We start from the raw sequence: 26,304 nt of genomic DNA on the forward strand, positions 1-26,304 counted from the left end.
CCGAGCTCATAATGTAGCCAAATGGACACTCTTCCTCCTTCGTCATAGGTTCTGGGATGGTTCTCTTCCCTTTGAACTTATCCCTTTTGTATCTGATCTTTTGAGTCGATTGGATTGGAGTCTTTCACACCGGAAAAAAAAAAAAAAATAGAAACACACGAGGAAGACAGAAAAAATGGAACCAGCTTACCCAGCACAACAATAAATACCTAGTTTACTGCCTCGATAAGCTATATATAATAATTTTGTCAATGCCACCTAAAAAGATAATGGAAGGAATAAGAGAAAAATATTACACAAAAAAACATGAATTTCCCAGGTCAGAACCAGTCTTACAAACATCCCCCATACATTATAATTTCCCAAAATATTAGATTTCTTTCTTTGGATCACATTTAACTGAAGCTTTCAAGATGTACAAATAAGCAAGCAATCAAACATGATTAAAAATTAAACAGCATCCTGTAAACTCTGGTTAACTATATGCATGACATCCTCTCTAGCACAAATTAGTAGACATGAAAGTTTGTAAGCAAAACATCAGTCATCTGCAAACGCTGAAGCTTTAATCCTTGGAAAAGAAACAGCTCACTCTTGTACCTCATTCAGAAGCCGACTCTGGCTGGGTTGCCTCTTGTCTGGGTCTTGTTCGCTCAGGGGGAGGACCAGCCCTCCGTCTTTCATACCTTCTGCTCTCATATTTCGATCCACCACGTTGCTTTGGTTGATAGGTGGGGTATTTGCAGGGAATTATCTCTCCATTAATATATTTGTCGCCTGAAAGAAGGCAAGAAATAAACGATTTTGGGGAGGGAGAATAGAAAGATTAGGTGCCATCAGTATACATGGTAATAGACTTGCAGAACAAAGTTACATATTTGTATATATAAAGGACTAAAACACCAACCTCCATAGTCCTTATTCTTCACATCTATGTAAGAATCTGGCAACACCCAAAGGACTCCAGGCAATCCTACAAAAGGAAAAGAGAGACCAAAATTAAAAAAGAAGGGAAGGGGGGAGGAATGAGTCAATAGAAATGGACATAGCAAATGCAGTAAAGGAATTTCAGAATGAAATCAATAATTAAAAATGCAATATGAAAGCATGCAAAATGAGATAACCCATCTTGAAGTTGCATAGCCCTTAAATGAATAAAATCGTCTGCTAATGGATTCAGTTGATGCCATCACAGGAATATAATTAAAAAAAAAAAACCTTCATTCAGTGAGATCAATTTCAAAATTATTCAACAATCCAGTGATGACTTATTGACTCTTTAGAAGATCAGCCTTGAAGCCCCTTGTTTGGTAATTTTTCTGGATCACTCAAACAATTGGTGAACCGTAGAGTCGGTCTACCTTAGTAAACAGTGATAGTGAAGAGCGCGGGCGTGCCAGAGTCTTCAAGACTCAATGTAAGAGAAGTTTGCAACTTCTGACATCTATCAGGCTATGTGGATTACCCTCCTGCCTCGATTGCTCCAAGGACTTTTGAGATAAAGAACAAATTGCAATAAGTGTAGGAAAAAAAGGGAAAATCACAAAAGATGATAGTGGGAACAAGAAATCGAGATCCTCTAATGATTCCTGGTAAAGTGCATTCAAAGGAACTACAACTATTACAGAGAATTACAGAAGAACTTGATAGAGGGAAGAGAGAGAGAATGATCACTAGGATCTGGGGGAGAAGAGATTTAAACTAAGGAAAATGTAAGTGCAGAAATAAAAAGATAACTAAGTTACAGGTTTGTTTGTTGATCGAGAGATCCCTTCTTCTTCTGAAATTAGGACTTTTATACTTGTGAAGGAAAACCCTTAGTACGTGCTCCCCAACTGCAACCTCTCTTAACGGTTGTAGAACCGTTTAGGGGTCACGACGGTTTCCACTGTGATAGTGGTTCTTAACCGTTGGCACTTTCACGGCTATAACCGCTCCCATGTCCTCATGTTACTACCTTGCACAAGGATCAACTTCATTGACCGGTTAAAAAGTCCTACCTCTGTGACCGATCTTTTTCACCCCTAGGTGTGATAGGTCTGTCTCCATCGGTCAGCCTTGTAATTTTAGGGTGTAAACACCCCTATACTGTCAAAGCCATATAAAATGATGGGAAGAAGAATGCTGCCTGATCATGTGGCCCCTAATCAGTGCGGGGGCCAATGGGAGCACGTGCAAAGGCAACAACCAGGGGGTTTTTCATTTTGTAGGGGTACGGGGTGGTTATTTCAGAGGGGGGGTCTGTGTCTGAATGCTGGGGCTAAGTAGTTTCCAAATGTAACTTCGTGAAATAAACTTAAAAAGGGTGTATCCAGTGACAGGGCTCCCACCACTGTGGGGTCTGGAGAGGGTCACAATGTACGCAGCCTTACCCCCGCTTCATGGAGAGACTGTTTCCAGAGACTCGATTCTGTGACCACTTGGTCACAATGAAGCAACCTTACCGTTGCACCAAAGTTCCAACTTCGTGAAAAAAATTTATTCCCAATTATTACAAACATTGCAGCAATAAGTTCACTTTATGAACATTAAATTTAGAAGTTATGTATAACCAAAATGAAATGATTCTTCCAAATGCAACTTCGTGAAATAAACATATTCCTAATTATTACAAACATTGCAGCAATAAGTCCACTTTATGAACATTAAAATTAGAAGTTATGTAAAACCAAAATGAAATTATTCTTCCAAATGCAACTTCGTGAAATAAACTTATTCCTAATTATTACAAACATTGCAGCAATAAATTCCTTTATGAACATTAAGTTCAGAAGTTATGTAAAACCAAAATGAAGTGATTCATCACTAGATATTAATTTAAAACCAAAAGAATCAGCTTACCCTTGAACTTCTCAGATGTTTCTTCATCTACAGTGCATTGGAATCCAGTGTAGGTGGTGGTACTAAAGGCATACATATTCTTCTTTGCTTCTTCCATGCTGCAGCATAGAAATAGTGAGACCATCCACCCAGTCACCCATGAAAAACAACAGAGAATTCGTAATCACTCAAAGAAGTCTTGTAAAGCTTCCATTTTCACCCTCCACAAGAAGCAGTGCAAACAATTAATCAAATACCCTCGCAAGTCCTTTTTTTTTCCTTTTCTGTTTTTGGAATAAAATTTACAAACTTCCACATCGCCCGAGCTGCTGATTTATAAAGAAGATTGATTGAAAAATTGTGCTTAAACATTAAAGGGATAACCATAATTTCTGGATAAACTGTATTTGTTACTGCAGCCGAATGGAAAGAACAAAGAAAAAATGTTCTCAAATTCTTGAAACTATCAATTAAATATTAAGGTCCCTTAGTTATTAAGATTTAAGAGTTGCAAATATAACCCGATCTTTCCGAAAACTAAAGATCATAAACGGCAATCATATAACTATCTAAAACCCTGTGGTTATCAAGACCAACTGCGAAAACCCTCTTATAAATTCAATCATGAATGAACATAACTAAGGTCTCCTCCACTATCAGAGGTGGTACTTGGTGCCTTGGACCTAATAACTCCAGCAATCCATTTGAGGTCTGGTCTATTCTCTCTAATTCTATTAGGAGACCTAGTGCCAGTGGTGATTTAGTTCAATGGATTCCAAATTCTTCTAAGAAATTCACCTCTACCTCTGCTTGGAATCTTATTAGAACTAGATCTGAAAGAGTTCCTTGGCATAAGATTGTCTAGTTAGATCCAATATTCCACGGCATAGTTTTAAAGTGTGGCCTGCTTTGACCTTATCTCTCCCTACCCAAGAATAGCTTCTCAAGAGAAATTTATTGTCTATGGTGAAACTCTCCTGAAAATGTGGAGCACCTCTTCATTTCTTGCTCTCTCTCTCTCTCTAGTTCTGTTTGGCAAAGTGTCCTTAGAAAATGTTGGCCTCATTATAGAACCATCCTTCCCTTGAGAATGGAGGTGCATCTTGAAAAACTTGAGGTAAATCTAATTGTGATTATGTTGGTAAACTTGTATTTGGTGCTGTGATTCATCATATTTAGTGGGTACAGAACAACAAAAGATGGACCTCTCCACTGCAATTGAGCAAATCTGAGAAGCCATCACTTTTGAGATAAAAAAAAATAGACTTCTCCCATTCGATCTTCAAGCTCGGACACTTTAAGGGACCTTCCTCTTATTTCTCCACATCCTTGTGATTCTTGATGTACCATCCTTCGTTAGTTGTTTGCCCCCTTCCCCTGGTTTTGATGCATCCTCCTTTCTATTTTGTTTCTATCCCACCCCGTTTTTTATGTTCCATCCATTAGTTAATTGTTTTGTTTCTCTTGTTTGGTCCCTCCCTTGGATAGCCTTTTTGTACGTTTTGTAGTCCTCTGTTTTGTTCCTTAATATATTTCCTATTCATAAAAATAAAAAAAATGAATGAACATAGCATTAGAGCTCAAGAACCTGAGAAAGGTTTTTTTTTTTAGGGGTGGGGGGGGGGGGGCGCGGGGAGATGGAGTAGAGAAAACAGGGAAAGAAAGAACTAGCTGACCTTCCCAATACAGTAGCGAGAGTATTAAGATAAGTTTCAATCATCTGTTCTCTCGTGGGTGCGGGATCCTTGGGAAATTCCATTACTATGAGCCAGTGATTGTAATCACAACCGGGTAGCAAAATAGTCTCCCTAGGCTCGTTGCTGCCACTACTCCTCCTTGAAGTATAATCTCTATCGACAGCCGCTCGAATGGGTGTCCAGGAGGCAGAGGAGTTGGAGGAAGGACGACTTGAGACGTAAGATAAGGAATTTAAACGAAAGGGAGAAACGAGAGGAACCCGAGAAATGGAGGCATAGATTGGAGCAGAAGACCTCATGCTTGATTCTGCATATATAAATGACGATGAGATTAAATTTTTGGGGAGTAGAGATGCATTGAGTGTTGCCATTACACAAGGCGAGAAGCAATAGCACGGAGAGCTAGTGTGACTGACAGAGAGAGAGAGAGAGAGGGAGAGTTGCAGAGAAGATAAGGTTATATTTTCGGGAGCGGAAATCTAGCGGTTTAGGGCTTATGTAGCCGTAGATTTGAACATACACTCTAAAAGACAAACGATACAAGTTGTAGGGTTCTACCAGCAAGAAGAGATAACTTGTTTTTTTTACCATCAACTGCCTAACTCAGTTGGTGAGCCGTGGTGCGTTTAATGCCCATGCTCACCCACCTTATCCCTTCCCTGATGCGGTCCCTCTCTATACAAAATATATATAAAGTTCCCAATTCCAAAAAGGTTTTTTTTTTTTGGTAAAAAGAAGAGATAACTTGTTAGGAACCCCTCTAAAGTGTCGATTAATTTGTAATTTTACTTTTTAACCCTTTCAATGTATCATTTAATTTTTCTTAGTGAAAGTGAATCTTGTCATATCATATGTATACATGAAAAATATATATGATAATGACACATTTTGATAATAATATAAATTTCAAATTAATTAATTGAAAACATTTTTATACCCTTAATTTAAATTAAAGAATTTTTAAGAATAAGACACGGGGCAATTAAAAAATATGTCAACTTTTAAATACATCTATAGAGGTGTCATTCAAGTTTTAAATACACCTGTAGAGGTATCATTCAAATACTCTCTAACTAATACACATGTAGTGGAATATCAGTTTAATTGAGTCCACCTTCCATGTTAAGTATCAAAGGGCTATATTGATGATTCCACTATACCTATTTCCAAAGGAAGATCTGAGGAAATGGGGAGTCTCAAAGACTGGGCAATTTAGTGTTAAGATGGCTTACCATTTGTTGTGTGATTTGGAGCACAATGAACACTCTCAAAGAGCTTCTACATTCCAGAGTGATAATAGGCCTTTGGAGTCTCCCAGTCTATGAAAGAATATCTGATCTTGTTATACTCTACCCAGGATTAAACATTTCATGTGGAAAGCAACTCTGGGGGGTCTGGCGACTGGACAAATTTTAATGCAGCGAAGAATCCAACTTAATCCACAATGCCAAAGGTGTGGAGCTCCAGTGGAGGATATAGAACATATTCTGTTGGATTGTAGTTTCGCAAAAGTCGTGTGGTTTGGCAGCCCAGTTAGCTTTTTCTGCTCCAAGGGATGGGAACCTTTCTATCAAAAAATGGATCCTAGGATGAGAAGCTTTATCAATCCATGGCAAAAAAGAAAAACGTTGGTACATGAACCACTGCAGTTTTATAGCATGGCACATTTGGAGGGCTCGGAATGATCTAATATTTAAAGGAAAATCTTGGAATCCAGCTGAGACCATTCATCTTGCAAACCAGGGAAGATGGCCTCTCTCAATCCTCTCAATTGTAAATGATATCCTCTACATGTCGTCTATGTTTTTGGAGTGTTCCTTCACCCATATTTCCAAAGATTTGTAATAGCCTTGCTTACTTTCTGGTTCGGAAGGCCCTGTCTGCAGCATGTAGGATAGTTTGGCTCTTATCCACTCTGTGGATTCAGCAATCTAGTAACTCTAAGTTCGTGTGTTTCACACAATTTAATGAATAGTCGTTTGCTTACCCAAAAAAAAAAGACTTATACACAAGTAGTGTTGTATGCATGTGAGTGGGAGTGTGGGACTGTGAGAGGTATTGTTTGGTTGGCGGATTTAATTATAAATTCCCTTTTTTACATGATTTATACAATAAGGTCGATCTGTATTGGTATCAATATTGGCAGCAATTGATATTGGCAGCAATTGATATTGGCGTCCATACAAGATTGTTGAAGAATGGAACCTGACATTTTTGTTATTGGTTTTTCAATTGTATTCCAAGATTGCAATTCCAAAACTTTTGTTAAAAGCCTGACTCAAAAAAGTTAAAATCCAAATGTTCTTTTGGTTGCAAAGGGCAAAGGGAACTAAAGGAAAGGGAGAAGTGAAAATTCTAAATTTAGAAGAATAAAAAAATCCAAGTGTTTTCACATGAGTACCTTACTAATTCCAAATTTTTTTATATTTAATTATTAAATTTCATTTTACTTTTTTTTTTTTTGGTAGAAAGGATTCTATTCAAAGGCGCGAGAAAAGCGCATGAAAGGATGATGGAATACAAAACTCAATCAACCATGGAGTGAAAAGAGGTCAAACTGTCGGACATGCCAACGACATGGCCTTCCTAGCTACTAGCTAAGATATCGGTAATGCCATTTGAATCCCTAGGAACATAATGAAAGGAAACAGAGAGAAGCTTAGAAGCAAGGAATTTGATGTCCGATATCAGCGGTTGTAGGTTTAGGGGGGCATTGGAGTACGTGCCCATTTTTTTTTATGAAGCACACAACCTGGCTGCAATCAGACTCCACCACTACGTTGTCAAACCCATGAGCTATAACTTCCAAAAGACCACATCTAATCGCCATAGCCTCACTTTCTCCAATCTCGGCGTAAAAACCCAAATCAGATTTAGCAAGCTAGACTTGGCCATCACTACTTCGGATCAGAACTCCCAGTCCACACTTAGTTGTGTTTTCCTTCATCGAAGCATCAATATTTATTCTGAAATGGGATCTGGGACAGGGGACTGACTTAGGAGGAAGAGGTCTGTCCTGAGCAGGGGCTCCACCGGTAGGCTCTGTGACAATCTTTGAAGCTAGGAATTCCACTTGGGCATGTGTAGCAGCTCTAATCACCTCAGTAGGAGACCACTCCTTACTTTCCAAAATGAAATCATTTTTGGCCTTCCAGATAAACCACATCAAGAAAAAGACAAGGCACTGTTGAACTTTTTGTCACCATGCCCCAACTTCGTCCAATCTTCAAACCATCTTACTAGCGTATATTGGTCATTTTCAATTTCATTTTACTTTACATCTAAATTCTTTAGGTTTTTCTACCAAAAAAAAAATCCTTTAGGTTTGAAAAGTAAATAAAAATCAAATCTAAAATTAACATCTAAATAATGATAAAAAAATTTAACTAGATTATTGATAAACCAAGAATACACGAGTCAATCCCGATTTGCCACATGGCCTGACATAAAGAGAAGGATGACCCAGGCCCGGCCAACACCTCACATAGAGGGATCTTATCCCAAAGAGATGGACCTTATCTGTACTCAACCCTCAAGGATCTTATCCAATACCTGAGGAACACGCATATCTACTTAGTAGGGAACCTCTTCCCTAGCTGGACTTTATGTCGCATAAAGAGACACCCTACTACGTGATAGACCCTTCCACGAAGAATGCTTATCACCAACTGAGACTCTCCACACTGTCATGCTCAACCATAAATACTCAGGTATTCTAACCCATTATTCATCTGGAATGCCAGTAATTCATCTGGTGCTAAGAGAGATTTAACTTAGGCATCAAAGAGTCCTAGGCCGTAACCACACCTATTCTCCCTTGTCCTTGACATCCTTTTGTAGGTTGCGGCACCCGAAGGACCTATTGGAGATTTCCTGACGCAACAATTATACAATCATGTTAGCTAATAATTACAAAAGGTGGAGGCAGCAAAGATTCCGAACTAATAAAATTGGTTGGTCTCATTTTCTTACCTCAAGCTGGCTTTTAAAAGCTTGGTAGATTTCCCCCATTCATTTACCCTTTCTCTAACTTTTTTTTTTTGGGGTAGTGGGAGGGGGAAGGAGTAAGGAGAGTTTGGATTTGGGCAAAACACAAGACTTGCAATTAATAAAAAGATTAATGATGTGTTTGATATGCATTCTAAGTTGATTTCGCATTCTCGGACGATAAAAACAACTATTTTTATCATCCGAGAATGCGACTTAGAATGCATACCAAACACTGCCTAAGTTTTCCTTCATGCAAGGTGAAGAGAGTATTAGCTCCTACCCCTTATTATACATGATCCGAAAAATCTTTCCCAATCCAATCAAGGCTATGTTTGGTATGCATTCTTGGAAAGAATTCTGGGTTGATTTCACATTCTCGGATTTTAAAAATAGTTATTTTTATCGTCCACGAATGCGAAATTGACCCGAAATGCATACCAAACGCAACCTTAAATCAGAAAGTCAGATGAAATGAACGAAGAGATTCTCTCCTCACCATGGATGGAGAAGGTGGTGATAGCTGAAGCCTCACTGAAACTTGAAATCAAAACAATGGTTAAGCCAGATACTAAACTTTAGCGTCCACTGGCACTAAGTGGGCTAAAAAAGAGCTTAGTATCTTAAACCTGCCTACTAACACCCTTAGTCAGCTAATCTCCCTATCTGTACTCCTGAGTCCTTACTCCTTAGGGTTTTAACTTTTAAGTAGGGGTATCAAACCTTAGCTAGTCCGAACTGACAAAAGAAATTCAAACTGAATCGAAGCAAATTCTTATTGGTTTGGTTTTGGATTGGGGTATTATAGAATTGGTTGAAAATCAAACCTCATCAGAATTGCACCGAATATGATGAGCTGGACAACAACTGAATGCAAAGTTGCAAGTCGATATAAAACTGATACCAACCCGAACACAAATAAAAACATGTTTTTCCCGGTTACCCAAACCGGATCAATCCCGATAAGAGGAAACTGAAATAAATCGAATCCAAAGCAGACAGAGACTGAACCTTTCCCTTGTTGGTATGGTTTCTGATTCTCATATTCACACATTAAAACCGATTCAGTTCGATCAAAACTGGACCAAACCAACAAATATACCACCCTAGATTTAAGGATAGAACTGGGATCCTTGAGTGAAATCCCGGTTCTATCCTATCTGGTTAGCTCAAGCTGATTTTGCATGGAAAAACCTTATATACCTAGAATATACCAACTCTAAGGCCAATTTGGATCAAATTGGTATCGACAGGGACCAACCTGAATCATGGTTCAAAGTATTGGTCTTGGATCGGCAAAAGCGCTCAGATTGATCGGTATCAGCCGACGGTGATCTCGATTCTTGGTTGATCTAATACCGAGTTATCGACCCACTGATAGACCTAGGGCTAAAAATGTAATAAAAGTGACTTTTATTAAAAAGTAGGGGCAAATATAGGGGTGCAAGTTTGGCCTTGTCGGCCTGAACCCGTCCTGATCGGTCCTGGCCCGTCCTAAGCCCGAACAGGTCCTGTGCTGAGATATCTGGGCCCTGAGGGTGGGTCAGGGCTTGAAATTTCTAACCCTGAGTCAGGGTCGGGTCGGGTAGGGTCAAGGTTGAGGCCTCAGGTTGAGCCTGGCCCGGCCCTGCCTGATCCTGTTTTAAGTTATACTATAAAATATATATTGATATAGTATATATATTATAAACTTTAAATGTCACTCATGTTTTGTTATATAATATATTATATAGGATAAATTACACTTCACCCCTGGTTTTCAAACGAAACTCAGATCATCCCCCTGATTTAGACCCCAATATGACAAATTAGTCCCTACCGTTAGTTTTATTATGTTAAGTGATGATGTCAACCAGTTAAATAAATTTAAATCCCTAAACTTCCCTTGACATCCAAACATAGATTTTGAAGGGTAGTATTGTAAATTTAATTATAATGTTTTAGTACAAGGGTAAAATAGTAATTTCATACCAATAACTAACAACAGACTAACACCGTTACTGTAGAGGGGGTGATTTGAGTTTTTTTAAAAACTACGAGGTGATTTGAGTTTCGTTTGAAAATCAGGGGGCGATGTGTAATTTACCCTATTATATATGAAGATAATAAGTAATATAAATATTTTATTATAGTGTTATTTTAAGTAAAATTGATAATTTTCTCCCCGGCCCAGTCCAGCCCATGCATCTCCCTTCCCCCTCCCCATGATCAGGGCAAATCAGGGTCAGCCCGACCCGACCCTGAGGGCGGGTTAGGGTTGGATTTTTCAAGCCCTGAGTCAGGGTCGGGTCGGGCCTGGGCCCAGCTAAGGATACTCAGGGTTGGGCTAGGGTTTTATAAAGCCCAGCCCAACCCGACCCTATTGCACCCCTAAGCAAATCCCTCTGATCCGGTCCAATTTAGGGCGTTCGGATCGGTATGGGCCTAGACCAACCCCGATCCAATTTCCGAGAACAAAAACAATGATCCGGATCTCGATTCTGGATTTTCAATCCCTGCTACTGTGAGTCCCGAGTCCTGACTCCTGAGTCCTCCTCACATTGCCGGTCGGAGGAAACCCAAGCAGAGGAGCATGGTTTGGTGCACTGGAAATCCAGTTCAGTATTCGTTTCCCTCTTCGGAACTTTTGCAGGTTAGCCAATCTTCTTTGTGTGGTCTTTGGCATATTTTCTTCTTTCCATTTGATTTGCAGATTGTTGATGGAAGTCTACGCTCCAGGCTTCTGCCATTTATCGCCGGATAAAGACGACCGAAGCAGGGTCGTGGTTTCTGAATTTCCGAGGTCCTCTCTTGCAGAAACCTAAAGGGTTGTGTGTGTTCGGAGCCAATGTAATTAAAGTTCGCTCGCGAATTACGACCCTTCCGTAAATTGTTTCTGTGCTATTTTGTAGTTGTTTTCCTGTACTGGCAATCTTGTAAGGTTTCTCTTCCAGTTAATTGCTTCGTTAATACATGATGTAGGTTACGAGTGTTCGTCATGCCTATTGTTCAAATGATCAATTTCAGCAACGAGAACCGAAGTCCCTCCCTGTTGACAAGTAATTTCGTTTTCCCCTTTCTTGTTCTACGGCTGGCATGCTAAAATATCTTAAAATGAGTTAAGCTTTATGCCAGACATTAAATCTTGTTTTCTCGTCTGTGTTTCATACATCATTTCTTTCTTTTTTTCTGGGCTTTATTTTTCCACTACTTTGTTGCTATTAACTTATTCCTTCACTTGGACCGTCGAACATTGATTTCAGGAGATTGAACAAGAAATCAGGAAAAAAGGAGCATCACTTGTGGATCAAAAGAGAATCAGCCGGGTCAGGGCAAAAGGCTGTCAATCTCGTACGAATTGTAAGTTTTTTTATACCATAAACCAGTGTTCTCACAATGACACTTTTAAGTAGTGATCATTTTTGTGGAAGGCAAAGTCAACATTGTGGCTCCGTATGAAAGTTTGGATTTGCTTAAGCAATTCTTTTAACCCACGAAGGGAAAAGTTTCCTCAAGTGTTCCCGCTGTTTCTGAACCTTGAATTTGTAGGTGTCAGGACTTCCCAATGAGAAAGAAGCTGTGTATGGAGCATTAGATAAATGGACAGCTTGGGAGGCAGAATTCCCATTGATTGCAGCAAGTAAAGCTCTAGGAATCTTACGGAAGAGGAACCAATGGTTGCGCATAATTCAAGTATACAGTTCTGCAAACTTTATTGGGTAGCGTTATCTTTTATTCTAAAATAATGTATGGAACAGTTAACTCTCTGTTATTAAATTGCAAATGTGTATAGATGAGTGGATCGACAGTAAAAATTAGTCAAAACTCAATTTTTTTTGAAGTTTTCTGACAGTCTTGCTCACAGTGTATCAATTAAAACTCATCTTTCTTTTCAAATATTTTTTACTATGGCTGGTATTTCATAATATACTTGCACTTTTATTTAAGAAATCTGTTATGCTAAATGATAGTCATTGTGTTTGCTAATTGCTTGGAATTAGCAAACAAAAGTAAAAGACGATAACACATGCAGTTTGGTGGGATATCCCACCAGATTAGATTATGTTGAAGAAGAAATGAATTGAGTGTTGATGCCAATTACTTGTTTCATTATAGTTCGTTACTGATAACTAAGTTTAATATCTGCTGGCTAGGTCCTGAGTTTAGCCTCAGAATTTTAGATGTAGACATTTGATGCATTTATGCACATAGTTTGATGCTTAAAGGGATTGTTCGGGATACTAATTCCAGTCTATCCCAGGTTTCCAAGTGGATGTTGGCCAGAGGTCAAGGACTGACAATGGGAACATATGACACGCTGCTGTTGGCATTTGATATGGATGGAAGGATAGATGAGGCTGAGTCTCTATGGAACATGATTTTGCATATTCATACACGCTCTGTCTCAAAGCGGTTGTTTTCTCGGATGATCTCTTTGTATGATCATCATCACATGATGGAGAAGATAATAGAGGTGCCTCATATGTATACTATTCCTAACATTTTATATCTGGTCTGTCTACTGTTAAGGCATTTGTGTTGCAATCTTTTTTGAATGTTGCCTTTTTTATTAACCAAAGGTGTTCAAGATCGAATCTTTCATTTGTTGATGCAATGCATATACATATTTAGAGAAGGTAGGATTAATGGTGAGTATAACTGCAGAAATCAACAGGTAGTCCTAGTTCGAGAAACAGATTTAAAACATACAAGAATTTGGGACTTCATGGCAAACCATATATGAACAAAAATTTGATATACCTAATGAGGAGTTAAAATGTACCAACTCACAACAGAAAAATAGCGGAAAGAATCAGAAATAGAGAAACCCAAATGAGAGAGATTTTGCATCAAGTATCCAGCTATGAAACCCTCTCAAAATCTAGCAAAAGGTCTGAAGGAACCTACAAATAACGGTAAGAAGAAGAATCTAACTTCAAGATCTGAAAATACCCTAGACATGAGTAATATTTTCTCAACTTAAAATTCAGCCTTCTAAAAAAATGAATTCGACATTCATATGGGAAGAGAATAGCCATTCAACCATTTTTTCTGATGCGATAAAACTTTAATTAAATGATCCTACTTACTTTAATCAAGAGCCTGTGTTAGACTCTTAATTGGATGAAAACTCTAGGGAATAGAAATAGAAAGACCCTAAGTGGAAGTGGACGATGGACCTCACAGACAATCAATATCACCCCCTTGGAATTTATATCTGGTTGGCCTTTTTGGGTTTGGATTTTCAACCCCTGTTGGCACTCTGATCTCTATCAATTCTCACTATCTTAGAAGCTTTTTTCTCTGGAAAATGACTAAATGTCTATCATTTATATTTATTGCTTATAAAAAAAATTCTAGAGATCTGGATTAAGTCATTGGAAATTAGGTTCTGTAATTATGTACTGTTCAGCTTCTTCAATTTGAAAAAAGAAAAAATATCTGACAATAACTATCATAGTTGTCAAGGCAGTGGAGGGGGGTGCCTAAGCGCTTAGGCGACAAGGCGCCCGCCTAGGCGACCAAGGCGCCCAAGTGTTATATTTTATTTCCCTTCTTTTCTAACATTATTTAGTATGCTACAATATATACCTTATATCATAAAAAATCAACATTAAACCACATCAAGTCATCAAAAATCAACATTAAGCCACATCAAGTCATCAAAAAGCAACATTAAGTCACATCAAGTCATAAAAAATGAATATTAGGCCACATCAAGTCATCAAAAATCAACATAGAACTAGAAGACAACAGAACTAAAGAAGCAAGCTATTGGAAGTTTAAAACAATCAAAACATACATATGGTTTATACTATTCTTGGAATTGGTCATTGTCCTGGTATACCTAGTCTCACATTTGGTTTATATTGTTCTTAGAAAATATGATCTTATTTATAAGTAATTAAATTGCTCTCAATTTAGAGAAATGTTTTTGTTCTTTGAGAAGTTTGACTGGTCAAATGATCTTATTTTTACATGAGACTTATTGTATTAGGTAGAACACAAAACCAGCTTTCCAACTAATCCAATATTGCTTAAATCTGATTTATATTGAAGGCGTTATGTTCGGTCAAACCTTATTTGATGTGCACGAATGCTGTCAAAATCGCTCTAAATGAACATATTTTTTTATATATCAAAACAAATGAATTTGTTACCGCACTTTTGGTTTTTAGCAATGTTTTACCATATTAAGATTTATTGATTTTTTAGATTTGAGCAAAACTCCAACATTAGAAAGTTGAAAATTTCACCTACCGCTAAAAATCCAGTTTTTGTTCTTCAACAGGGGAGTTGATTTTTTATCCTTTTGGAATTTAAAATTTAACTATTTTTATTGAATTCAAATAGGGGGGTATTTGCTTATTTATGAATAATGACTTAAATGGTATTTGGCATAATAACGGCCAAATCTAGGTCGATAGCACTAAGGCGTTCAATACCACTAAGGCAGCAGTCGCCTAGGCCCCCTAAAAATCTGCCAGGATGCCTAGGCGACGCCTTGACAAATATGATATTAACTATATGGTATAGGAACAACTTTGATCATCAGCCTCAGAATCTAGTTCTTCTACCAGTTTGGGCAGAATAGGAAGACAAACTACTTGTTCTCATCTGCTTCTGCATGATCACCATATCAAGTATCTAGATTCGTCACATTTAAAGTATTTCCAGTACCAATATCCTTTGTTAAGCTGAGGAAATGAACATTTACATTACTACAACAACAACAACAGACTCAGCCTTATCCCAACTTAATGGGGTCGGCTACATGGATCCAAAGTTCCAAACAAAACAAAGTATGGAAAACTGGGGTCTAAACAAAAAAAGGGGGGAATGAATAGATGGGGAAATGAACACTAGCATTAATATTCTTAACAATTTAGTAAGGACCTACATTTTGATATTGTGAGTTCTGAAATTTCCCTCACAAGCATCTTTGGACTACTTATTAAAAACTACAATAAAAACAAAGAAAAACCTTGGGACTGATTACTGCTACCTCGACAGTCACAAGTCAAATTCATTGAAACTGAAGTATGAATGTATAATCACAAATCCCATCATCTAAAGCCTTACCAGCTACATCATTTTGCCTTTAAAATTCACACCTTTCCATTTGCCTTTGAAAATCACCAAGGAAACCTCCAAGATCCCCAAAGAAATCAATCCCTACCTGATTGGCACCCTATAAATCCACCACCAAACAGTCCCTCTTCAACCCACGATCAAACTCTTGCCCCTCAATATGAATTCTTGTTATCCTAAGCCTTGACCAAGCATATGGTGTTCTCAATCTGGAAACTCTAAACCCTTTCAATTTACTTATTGATCAGCCCTAGAACCCTGACTTCTTCCCCAGTTCAACCATAACTCTTTGATTCTCTTAATCCCTTGGCTGTTCCCAGATCCTCCTTCCTAATTGTACAAAAGCTGCCTCCTAAGAGGGGAAGGAATCAACTGGAGAAAAAGAGAAGACCTAAAAGAAAATCAGATGAAAAAGCATGAACAGAGATTTACATGTACAGTAAATATTTCCTTAATACCCATTTTTATCCAAGAGTCCACCATGTTTCTAGCCAATTGAGACCTCCATTGGAATGAGTATTTAACTTGGATATCAAGGCCTTGGCATCTCATAATACAGAGAGTTTTCGCATGTGCAAATCTGCCGATTCATATCCACCAGTAATTGTTGAACAAATCACACGTTATGATGAGCGTCTTATAGCCTACAGGGATTGAGGATATGAATCCTGATAACAGTGGTTGTTGCTCTCCTCTGTTGGAGTCTTTCCAACTAGAAGGACAAAAGAAAGCAAAAACTGAAGTATTTCCCATCTTGTCCATGAGAAAGGTCTTCTTCAATCCGTGAAAGCTGTGCCTCTGGTAGTCAATATAGTTATTTATACTTATGTTTTGTTTTTCTTTATGTTTAGGTATGCTTAGATTAACTGCTTTGATGCTCTTAAGGCATGTAGTAAATATCGTTCACTGCTTCCTTTTTTTGTCCTGTAAAAACACAGGTCTTTGCTGACATGGAAGAAGTGGGGGTGAAACCTGATGAAGACACTGTAAGGAGAGTGGCACGTGCATTCCAGAAGTTAGGTCAAGAAGACAAGAAGAGGTTGATGGTCAAGAAATACCAGTTAAAATGGAAATATATGCATTTCAATGGTGAAAGGGTTAGAGTAAGGACAGATGTGTGGGATGGATAGTTCTGGTGAAACCAATGAAATAAATGAAGTATGGATATATTGATGGTGCTTGTAGCAGCGTTTGGCCTATGGACTTGGACCCTCATATCCCAATTCTGTATTTGACATTCCAAAGTGTGAAGACTGAAGGGAAGAAAAGAAAGTATATTATAGCTGTCGGAGTCTGAGGTCTAATCAACTAGAAGTTACTCTTGCGGAAATGACATGCCTTGAATACTACCTGTGAATCCCTTTGTGGATTGATGGTGGAAACTGTATCCTTGTTTCCATGTCCAGTGGTAGACAGTCTTTTCCATCTGATTTTTTCATAATGTATGGTGTGAAAATGTGTATAAAAAACAGGATTTGGTTATACCCAATGGCAGATAGGATCATTGTAACAGAAAATGCTTTTGTATTTTATGAAATCTTGTATTTCACTCTCGTAATTCATCATAAATTGTTTCTTGGATAACATAATTGTTTAAATATGTATGGTCAAAATACTTGTTTTGTGAACTGACAACTTTCATTGCAGGTATAAGAATTGGCAATCTTGACTTGGAAGCTTACGATACTATACTCAACTCAGCCTTACCCAACTTAAATTGGGTCAGGTACTCGGACACTGTTACACCAGCACTGTAAGCTTATGATAAATCTTATTAATTACCATTTAGTTTCTTTATAAATTGATCATGAATTCAGTCTTCTTACTGTCACTGACTCATTTAGATAGCTGGCTACAAATTTAATCCGAGGCCTGACCCATGCCCCCTTGGTCTTTAATATGCGGCTTTATAATGGTTGATAACAGCATCAATGCTGGCCATGGGCTCTCTTGTTATGTAAGAACTGTGTTTCGAATTGGAGATGACCAATCTGTGAATCCAGACAACAGCATGAAATCACAAGACAGCCCCAAGTAATATTTATGTATGAGTAGTTGACTGCTAGGTATGTTTATTTCTTCTCTAAAATCATGAACTTAGTTTGATGTTAAGCACTAATGAAAAATTACCTTGCCATGTTTTTCTCAGTTCATCAAATTTTGGAAATTTGAGACATCGCAGTATCGCACCATTGTTCTCTCTCTTGGGTAATTTTAAGATTTCCAAGGGGGGAGTCTGGCACTCATAAATGTCAGTGGAAATAACTCTCTGAAGTCTAAGTACTTATTCCTGAAAAATCAATGTTGCCATTTAGTAACTCACATATAGGATGACTTGTTTATGCATCACCTCCCTACTCTTCCTGCCTCAAGTATGCATAATGTGGTTAAGTAACAGAACAGCTGTGATGTCATATTGCAGTCAGAGCAATGTTTGTTGTTTCTTTTATGATTTAAAGGTTGTGACAATCGAAGTAGTGGATGGAAATTTTCTATTGTATTTTTTTTTTTTTTTTGATAAATTTTTTTCTATTTCTAGGAAGTATAGACTCTTTTCATTATGATCTGGCAAAATTTCTGAGAATCTATTGTCAATGTATTCCTTGGATCTCTCTTCTCTGCACCCAGGGGAAAAAGTTCAGTTATGTTAGCTATGATTGAAAAAAGATTGTTACTTCAATTCCCTGCAAGAAAATCTAGCCAAGTACTTTCCTTCCTTGGCAGCTTTCCAATAAAAAACTTACCTTGGTCTTACTTGGATTGAGTTTCCGTTCATACATGGTGAAGAGAGAACCTCTTAATCCACAGTATTGACCCTTCAATTGGAGTATTGGATTGAGAAAGGATAATTCAGAACTTGTAAACGAAGGATGGGGAATTGACAACATTCACTATTCCAGGAATCCAATCATAGCGTCATGTCACTGTGAATGAATTCGGTGGCGGAACTCTTTCTCCATTTTATTTTTAACCCCAAAAATTGTACTTGTTCAATTTTAATAATTTACAATTTATTAAATCATTAGCAATTATCCAAAAAGTTAGAGATAGATATAGTCTGCGGTGGTGCCTCTTATCAATTGTGCAAACTTAACAAAGATATCAATCCACCTGAGTAGTGTATTTTTCCATTGCGATTATGGATAAGTTGGGGATGTTCGTGGGCCGGCCGTGAAGCAGAATATGAAATTTGGAAGACACTAGGCGAGAGACTGCTAGGCCGCAGGCCGGGTCCATTCAAAATTTAATAATGGCAAAGCCCGGCCCGGTTCGGCCTGGCCCATCTAAATTCTATGGAAAAATAAAAGCTAAATCTACTTGGAAAATATTATTAATTAAAAGTTAAAGCAAAGTAAAAGTTAACTTATATTATAGGGGTCTTGCAGCGGTAGGAATCTCGTGCATTACATACGCTCTTTTGAAAAGTTAATGCAAATTGATTAGGAGAATGTTTTCCTAGACCATGGGTCAATGAAACATCTATAATCTGATGGTCATAAATACTCTGTCTCTTTACTAGACGAAGTCGAAAGTACCACTTCCCTCGTAATGATGTCTATTTCATTAGTGATGACTCACTGTCGAGGAATTCCCTTTCATCGTGGGTATATGAAATCTTAGTCAAGCAATCTTCATCCTACCAATTTAATTGTTCCCCCTCTCTCTCTCTTTATTTTTGGTGTGTTCAATATTTGCTCTACTAATGTTCTGTCAATTACTGCCACTCATTGTAGCATTTTAGATTTTGAGTGACTTAATCAAAGATATCTGAAAGTTCTGGTGATTTCATGGCACGAATAATATTAGAGGTCGCATTCAATTTTCTTGGTTTTACCTTTGCATGTTTCTCTTTATCAATGTAAAATATGTTATGAGAAAAGGTGTACAACCCGGTTAAGTGTGGATTCCTTTTCACACCTTCTCACATAATGAGTTGTGGGCTCTATACTGACACTCTCTCTCTCTCTCTCTCGTCACACACCATGCATGTGGATACTCTTCTGAACTAAATCGTTTCTTACGCTGTGATTAGTATGACATGGAAGATCCAACCCCCAGGACAGTAATGTGGGAAACCCATGCCCATATTTCATTTTTCTATGAAAACCTCCCCAAGTGTTAATACTAATACATTGGAAATTCCACATCGGGTGTGCGAGTGTGGTGTGTGTTTTGTATATCCGCCATTCCTCGGTCCCAAAAGTCGGTTAACCTTTTGGGATTGGTGTGTGGTTTGTGTGATTATACATTCATCAAAAAAAGAAAAAAGTGTGTGGGTTTAGTCCCACATCGGGTGTGTGAGTGTGGTGTGTGTTGTGTATATCCGCCATTCCACAGTCCCAAAAGTCGATTAACCTTTTGGGATTGGTGTGTGGTTTGTGTGATTGTACTTTCATCAAAAAAAGGAAAAAGGTGTGTGGGTTTAGTCCCACATCGGGTGTGCGAATGTGGTGTGTGTTGTGTATATCCGTCATTCCACGGTCCCAAAAATCAATTAACCTTTTGGGACTGGTGTGTGATTTGTGTGATTACACTTTCATCAAAAAAAAAAAAAAAAAAAAAAAATAGAAATTAACAAACTGTTCTTGTTCTTATCAAATATATTAAAAAACGTTTCTCATTGTCTTTCAATAGAAATTAAGCACCTAAGGATGCTGTGATTCATCATCTGTAGGAAATAGTAGTAGTTATGACTTTTAGTTAAGACATTTTCCGCTAGATTTCTTGCAAATGTCCGCAGAATTTGCGTTAGTTGCTTTGAATAGACAATACAAAACAAAAGGTCTCTCTCTCACCCTTAAGCATCTCCTTCATATCAACAATCTATTTGACATAATGCATGCATGCGTCTTTTCATAATTATTATTTGATAGCATGCTTTGATGTACGTTTGCCTACTTTCATGTCTTCTTTCTATCCAAATTTGAAACCAGATTTTCCACACAAACACACACTCAAACAAGGCTCCTTTCACTTCAAAGAGTGAAGATTAATTGAGATATTCACTATTTAGGAGATTCTAAATTAATATATATATAACTTGAGGGGAACATCAAACATGGGATATTACATGCATGATCCTATTTTCATGGTCAAGTAATATCAGGTTTTACCAACACCACCACCCAAATTGGGTAGTTGAATTCATTTCGCTTTCAAATCATTTCCCCCTTGATGAATGGATTATTTCAGTCAAGTCATACCAATTTTTGTGTTAGTATCCCACTTCTTTTCTACTTAACTTCATGATCCATTCATCAAGGTCAAAATTGATGAAAGGAAATCATTTACAAGATATGTTAAAGAGTAAAAGAAATATATATATTGGTTTAAAATGAAAAATCTTGTTGTAATCAAGGTTGGTGAAAAAAAAAAATTGTGCCTCCATTTTTTTGCCCTTTAGTATATCATATTTTTTTGAATGAGGATAAATCTTGTCATTTCACATGGACAATAACATCTTTTCAAAACGACATACTCGTAAGTCACTTTCAAATTATTTTAAAAACTCTTTTTTACCACTTACTTGAGTGCAACTAGGAGGAGGTTACAACTTCTCACTTCACCATCTTGGTGACAACAAAGTGCACCCAATAGTAAATGATTTCCATTTTAAGTTTCGAGATGTTTTCTAGAAAAAATGACATCATCTTGATCCTAGATCTCATTGTCACCCATGGAGGATGACTCCAACCTCAACATGTTGTTGGATTATTTCTCAACTATGTCTAAATGTACTTTCTTGTCATGTATAACTAAAAAAAGGGCTGATGTTCTCTATGCCGCAGCATAGCCTGCGCCTAGACACATGGGTCTACCATTCAGTGAGCAGGGTGATCATTTCGTCCACCCTCATGTCTCTGGACGTAACCTACGTCCCCGACACAGAAAACAGTCTCTCTTAAAAAAAAAAATACAAAAATAAATTTCATAAATATAACTCAATTAATTTAGTTTTGACTACGTCTAAACTAGAATTCGTCGTGAGATGATAAACACGGAAAATAAATTAATACTAGTTAATTTTTTTTTAAATCTTTGATTTATTTGGTTATTATTTCAGGTGTTTTCCCCATTCAAAAACTCACAATGGGCTCAAATAAGATGATGAATTGCCCCTTAAATAACTTCAAATTGAAGATTTGAGGCAAACCACCAAGTTTTAGCAAGGTTGTCCAGTTCAAAGAAGTCATGATCCCAAATTATTAGTTCATAGGAAAAAACTGCTTATATGTGTATGATTTATTAATTTAAAAAATGTTTTAGATAAGAACTAGTGAATACTAATACAAGTTGTGATAAGTACCACCCAACAACCCAATATATAGTAATTCAAATGGTGATCAAGCTGAGGTATTAGGGGCTCAAGGAAGGGCAACATGGAGTAGTTGAGATCTTTAGTTTATTAAGACCATGACTGAGCTTCAGTTTTAAGTTTGAACTTTGAAAACAAAAAATAGGGTTTATTTTTTTGGTGACTGCAACTACTAAGAGAGACCCTATAAATCTATCCTCTTCTTTGTCTTGGTCAAGGCAACAAAATGCTAGATGTTAGGAGGACACAAGTATCTCTAGCTATGTCCCCATAAGCAATAGGGAAATATAATTTGAATAACACTGGTAGTTAAATAGATTGGTTCCTATAATATAGGCTTTGTTGACCTTGTTTTTTGCTTTAATAATCCCTTTCATTAAATAAATAATAGAAGCTAATATGACTTGCAGAGACTGATCTCACATGGAGTTTGGATTTTTCTTCTAATGTCTTATTCATTATTCTTTGTTATTCTATACTCCTTAGGAAGAAAAAAAACATAGAAAGATGGCTTCATCCATAACAAGAAAATGATAAAAGATGGAGAAGATGGAGAAGATGGAGAAGAATTCAAACTATCTATCATCATGGCCATGAAATTAGGACATGAAAGACTTCAAAAGTAAATGCACACACGCATGTGAGTCACTTCTGAATTCTGATGATGAACATTTAAGGATCTGTGCCTATGGTGTAGTTTCAGTAATAGTAGGATTAGCTCTGAAAAATATTAAGAACATGATATTGGGCAGAAATTTTAATGATGTGTCGCCAGCACAAAGGTCATGAGATTTGTTATCATAAATCACCAGAGTAATGGGCAGAGTTCTTTTATCTAATAAATACATTCCTTCCAGAAGTTGGGGTTTAGGGCATGACTCGAGAATTAATATAGTTATACGAGTAGCAGGTATCATCAAACAAATTATTTTTTGATCCCAGAATCCATGTGACTTGTTTGCGTAGGGCAAAGAATGGCTTGTGAAGTCATTTCCTTGTTAAAATTTTCTTTGTATTTTTAGGACATCAAAATTTAAGTCGACTTTTCAAACTCTTGTTTTGAAGTATAACATAGAGGGAAAAAGTTTCCCACATCGAAAATGTACCATTTCCCTCTCACATGTTATTTATTTATTTTTATTATTTTCTCTCTTCTTTCTTGATCATGTAAATCCCAAGAAAATGAAATCTACATTATTATTGGTGTGGCTTGGGAATCCCCTCCCCACATCCCGTGGCGTGACGAATGACGATTCCTCCCCCATAACATAATTTGATTGAGTTGAAACTTCACATATTCAAAAGGAAGAATTTCTTATCTTGATGATATGACCCTATGATTAAACTTTAGACTCCCACATCCTGTTGTTGACGATCACAAATATTATTTTGTTTTTGAACCAATCAAATGGATTTTAAGTCTCAATAATCTAAGTAACAGTTTTACCTTAATAAACTCCATCTGAAATCCTAAACCTCATCACCAATGGGCCCATGTACATCCTAGCATATTATTCACTTATAGTCTAAGAAACTGTGCTATTGTAGACCAAACCAAACACACAAGTCTTATTCACCAAAACAAAAAAAAAAAACACACAAGACTTACATCAATCACTGTTCACATCAGTTGCATTATATTCATGTATTTATGTGGGCCCATTGGAAAGGATTCATGAAGTTGCTGAAGTAGAGACTACCAATAGTTTGAAATGTTGATGATGGGAGAGTCCTGTCCATCAATTGGTCAACTCCCTCGTGCGAGTTGAGGGCGTAGGAAACACAGCACTTAAATTCCCCACGTGTGGGTGGGGCTGCTAGCCTGTCTAAATGGATAGGTCAAATCGTCAAAGTCCACATTGTTGACACTCCTTACGTGCCCACTTCCTGGGTTTTGGGGGCCCAATTATAAGTTGAAGAAGAGGTCCACCTGTGAGGTGGACTTCCAATGTGTGTTTCCCAACTACCCAACTGGTTCCATCACCTTCCCTTGAGTTATCATTTCACGTGAATGTTTGCTATTGGGCCTGGGCTTTATGATGTATTATAGTTCTTAGACTAGGGTCTTAACTCCTAACTATTAATTTGTTCTGTGTTCCTTTCTTTGACTTCTCCTTTTTTTTTTTTCTAAATTATTATTTAATATATAGAATTTGATATGATGCACCTTAGATTTGCCACATGTATGATTAATCAACCATGTGGACCACCTTATTTGGATTTTTTTTTTTTTTTAGTTGTCAAATCACTTCACATATTATCTTGTTTCCCCACTTCTTCTTATAAAATGTGGATGAGTGAATAAAAGAAGGTTAGTAGGGCATCTACTAATTATACCACCAAAAAAAAATGTGTTTCAAGAAAGGGCAACTTGGTAATATTTGTAAAACTGCCAGTAATTACTTTCTATTTTAAGAACAGAAGTTTCCCACGATGCCAGATTGGGAACTAGCACCAATGAGAAGGAGAGATGAACTCGTATAATAAGACATCTATATTTTGTACAAGAAGAGAGTATCAGTATGAATTCCATGACTCATTAAGTAAAAGATGTGGGAAGGAAACCCCAATCGATGTTGTGGGGATCATTTTCCCTTGTTTTCATATGCTTAAATTTGACAAATGAGATGAACATGTGTTCATCCATCACATGGATCCATTTGTGCACATTTATATTCTGCCACATGGGTTTAGAAAATGTGACCTTGTTATGTGAGACATCACAAAACTTTATGATACTAAGTCTTTCTCCCACCACCCTAACCCTTCCCCGCCCCACCTCCTCGCACCCAAAAAAAAAAAAAAATCCCAATTAGTTGCATGTGAATCCATCCAACCTAGATCTACCCATTTTGTTGAATGTGCAGCCATGAGAAGGGACCTGCAGTTAGTTTTGGAGTTGGATATTCAAAACATAGTAGTGGAATTTGATTGTGCAGAACTTGTGGAATGCATCAAGCGTGCTTTTTCATCTTTCGAAGGAAATTTGGCTTTTGTTCATGACATTTGGAGCTTATTTCTAAATGTAAGTATTTTATTGGTATGCAGATAATTTCTTTTGGATAAAAAAAAAAGAAAGGATTTTTACAATTATCATCCCAAAAACTTTGATATCTATTATTACCCTCCTAAACAAACAACTATTACTCTCTTCTATTGCATACTAATAACTAACTGGCCCCCACCGTTACATACCCGTAACGGAGAGGATTAGTCGTGAGAGTGTGTCGTTGCCACGAATTTTTTAGGACCAAAATACCCTTTTGGGGTGGTAATTGTAAAAAAAAGACCCCACCCCATCACCGTCCCTTCTCCTTCTTCTTCTCCTTCTTCTTCTTCTTCCTCCTCTGCAACTCCAAGCGCCCCAATCTCTCTCTAGCTCTCTTTCCTAGACCTCCTTCTCTATATCCAAAAAACGAAAGAGAGGTTTCTGCATTAATCCAGTGAGAAGCAACCGATTAGAGAAGAAATTACTCCATGCCTGTTCTTTACCGTGAAGCTTCTCGTCCATTCACCGGAACAAAATTATAGCAATCCAAAACATAATCCCATCCACCGGAAATGCTTAAAAAGGTATCCAATACGAGGAACGGAGAAGCTCAAGAGAAAAAAAATCACCAAACATACAATTGAAGAACAAAAGGTTTCCTCCTTTTTTTTGAACCTCCCTTTCCAAACCAAAAATCACCGGACGGCGGACACCACTGACGAGCCAGGAAATTTTTAAATGAAAAGAAAATGCAGAGAAATGAATTAGGGAAACGCAATTCAAGGAGAAGTAAAGAGTAAAGAATTGATCATACCTTAAAGCTAAAAGAGACAAGGAAAGTAACAGAGTGGATCTAGAGAGCAAAAGAAGTGGAATTTCAGGCTTGCATTGGAAGAAAAGCTCTCGGATACTCAACCATCAATGGAGCAGAGCAATTAAGGTATTTGTTTTCTTTCTATATTTTCCCTCGCTTTTCACTTTTCCTATTTAGTTCTCTCTTCAGTAGTCATCTTCTTCAATTGCAGAGAGAGCAAGAAAGAGAGAATGGAGGAAAAGTGAGAATGCTGGGAGCAGGGGAGAAGAGAGTGTAGGAGTGAGAGAGGTGGAGACGGTGGGCGTTGGGTGGGTTATAAACTATACGCGTTAGGTGTCACTTTAAAAGGTAAAGACGCTGGGAAAAGCAGAAACCTCTCTTTCGTTTTTTGAGTATAGAGAAGGAGGTCTTGGAAAGAGAGCTAGAGAGAGATTGGGGTGGTTGGGGTTGCAGAGGAGGAAGAAGAAAAAGGAGAAGAAGGAGAAGGGACGGTGATGGGGTGGGGGTTTTTTTACAATTCCCATCTCAAAAGGGCATTTTGGTCTTAAAAAATTCGTGACAATGATGCACTCTCACGATTAACCCTGACCAGTTAGTTATTAGTATGCAA

General features: G+C 37.5%; 2 protein-coding genes across 2 annotated transcripts; one reads left to right on the forward strand and one right to left on the reverse strand.

Annotated features, from left to right (window-relative positions):
- Window positions 1–332: 332 nt before the first annotated feature.
- Window positions 333–4,974, reverse strand: LOC122640127 (DAG protein, chloroplastic-like). The gene is made up of 5 exons (XM_043833263.1): window positions 4,497–4,974; window positions 2,842–2,939; window positions 908–973; window positions 601–777; window positions 333–548 (listed from the first exon to the last, which is right to left on the reverse strand). Exons 1-4 carry the CDS (start codon window positions 4,886–4,888, stop codon window positions 602–604), a joined length of 732 nt encoding a protein of 243 aa, XP_043689198.1. The 5' UTR covers window positions 4,889–4,974; the 3' UTR covers window positions 333–548; window position 601.
- Window positions 4,975–11,041: 6,067 nt separating this feature from the next.
- On the forward strand, window positions 11,042–17,179 carry LOC122640126 (pentatricopeptide repeat-containing protein At4g18975, chloroplastic). The gene is made up of 7 exons (XM_043833262.1): window positions 11,042–11,136; window positions 11,223–11,342; window positions 11,466–11,542; window positions 11,747–11,843; window positions 12,033–12,176; window positions 12,745–12,957; window positions 16,514–17,179. The coding sequence occupies exons 1-7, from the start codon at window positions 11,077–11,079 to the stop codon at window positions 16,703–16,705; spliced, it is 903 nt and encodes a 300-aa protein (XP_043689197.1). The 5' UTR covers window positions 11,042–11,076; the 3' UTR covers window positions 16,706–17,179.
- The last annotated feature ends 9,125 nt before the right edge of the window (window positions 17,180–26,304 follow it).

Source organism: Telopea speciosissima, chromosome 9, assembly GCF_018873765.1.
Source record: "Telopea speciosissima isolate NSW1024214 ecotype Mountain lineage chromosome 9, Tspe_v1, whole genome shotgun sequence".
Classification (NCBI taxonomy): domain Eukaryota; kingdom Viridiplantae; phylum Streptophyta; class Magnoliopsida; order Proteales; family Proteaceae; genus Telopea; species Telopea speciosissima.

Bases quoted from the DNA above. Each gene is read 5' to 3' on its own strand.
- LOC122640127 (XM_043833263.1), bottom strand. From the start codon at position 4,888: ATGGCAACACTCAATGCATCTCTACTCCCCAAAAATTTAATCTCATCG. The intron at 974-2,841 runs GTAAGCTGATTC...TTCCTTTTGTAG, and splicing joins AACATCTGAGAAGTTCAAGG to GATTGCCTGGAGTCCTTTGG. The intron at 778-907 runs GTTGGTGTTTTA...GCCTTCTTTCAG, and splicing joins GAAGAATAAGGACTATGGAG to GCGACAAATATATTAATGGA.
- LOC122640126 (XM_043833262.1), top strand. From the start codon at position 11,077: ATGGTTTGGTGCACTGGAAATCCAGTTCAGTATTCGTTTCCCTCTTCG. The intron at 11,543-11,746 runs GTAATTTCGTTT...CATTGATTTCAG, and splicing joins AAGTCCCTCCCTGTTGACAA to GAGATTGAACAAGAAATCAG. The intron at 11,844-12,032 runs GTAAGTTTTTTT...TTGAATTTGTAG, and splicing joins CTGTCAATCTCGTACGAATT to GTGTCAGGACTTCCCAATGA.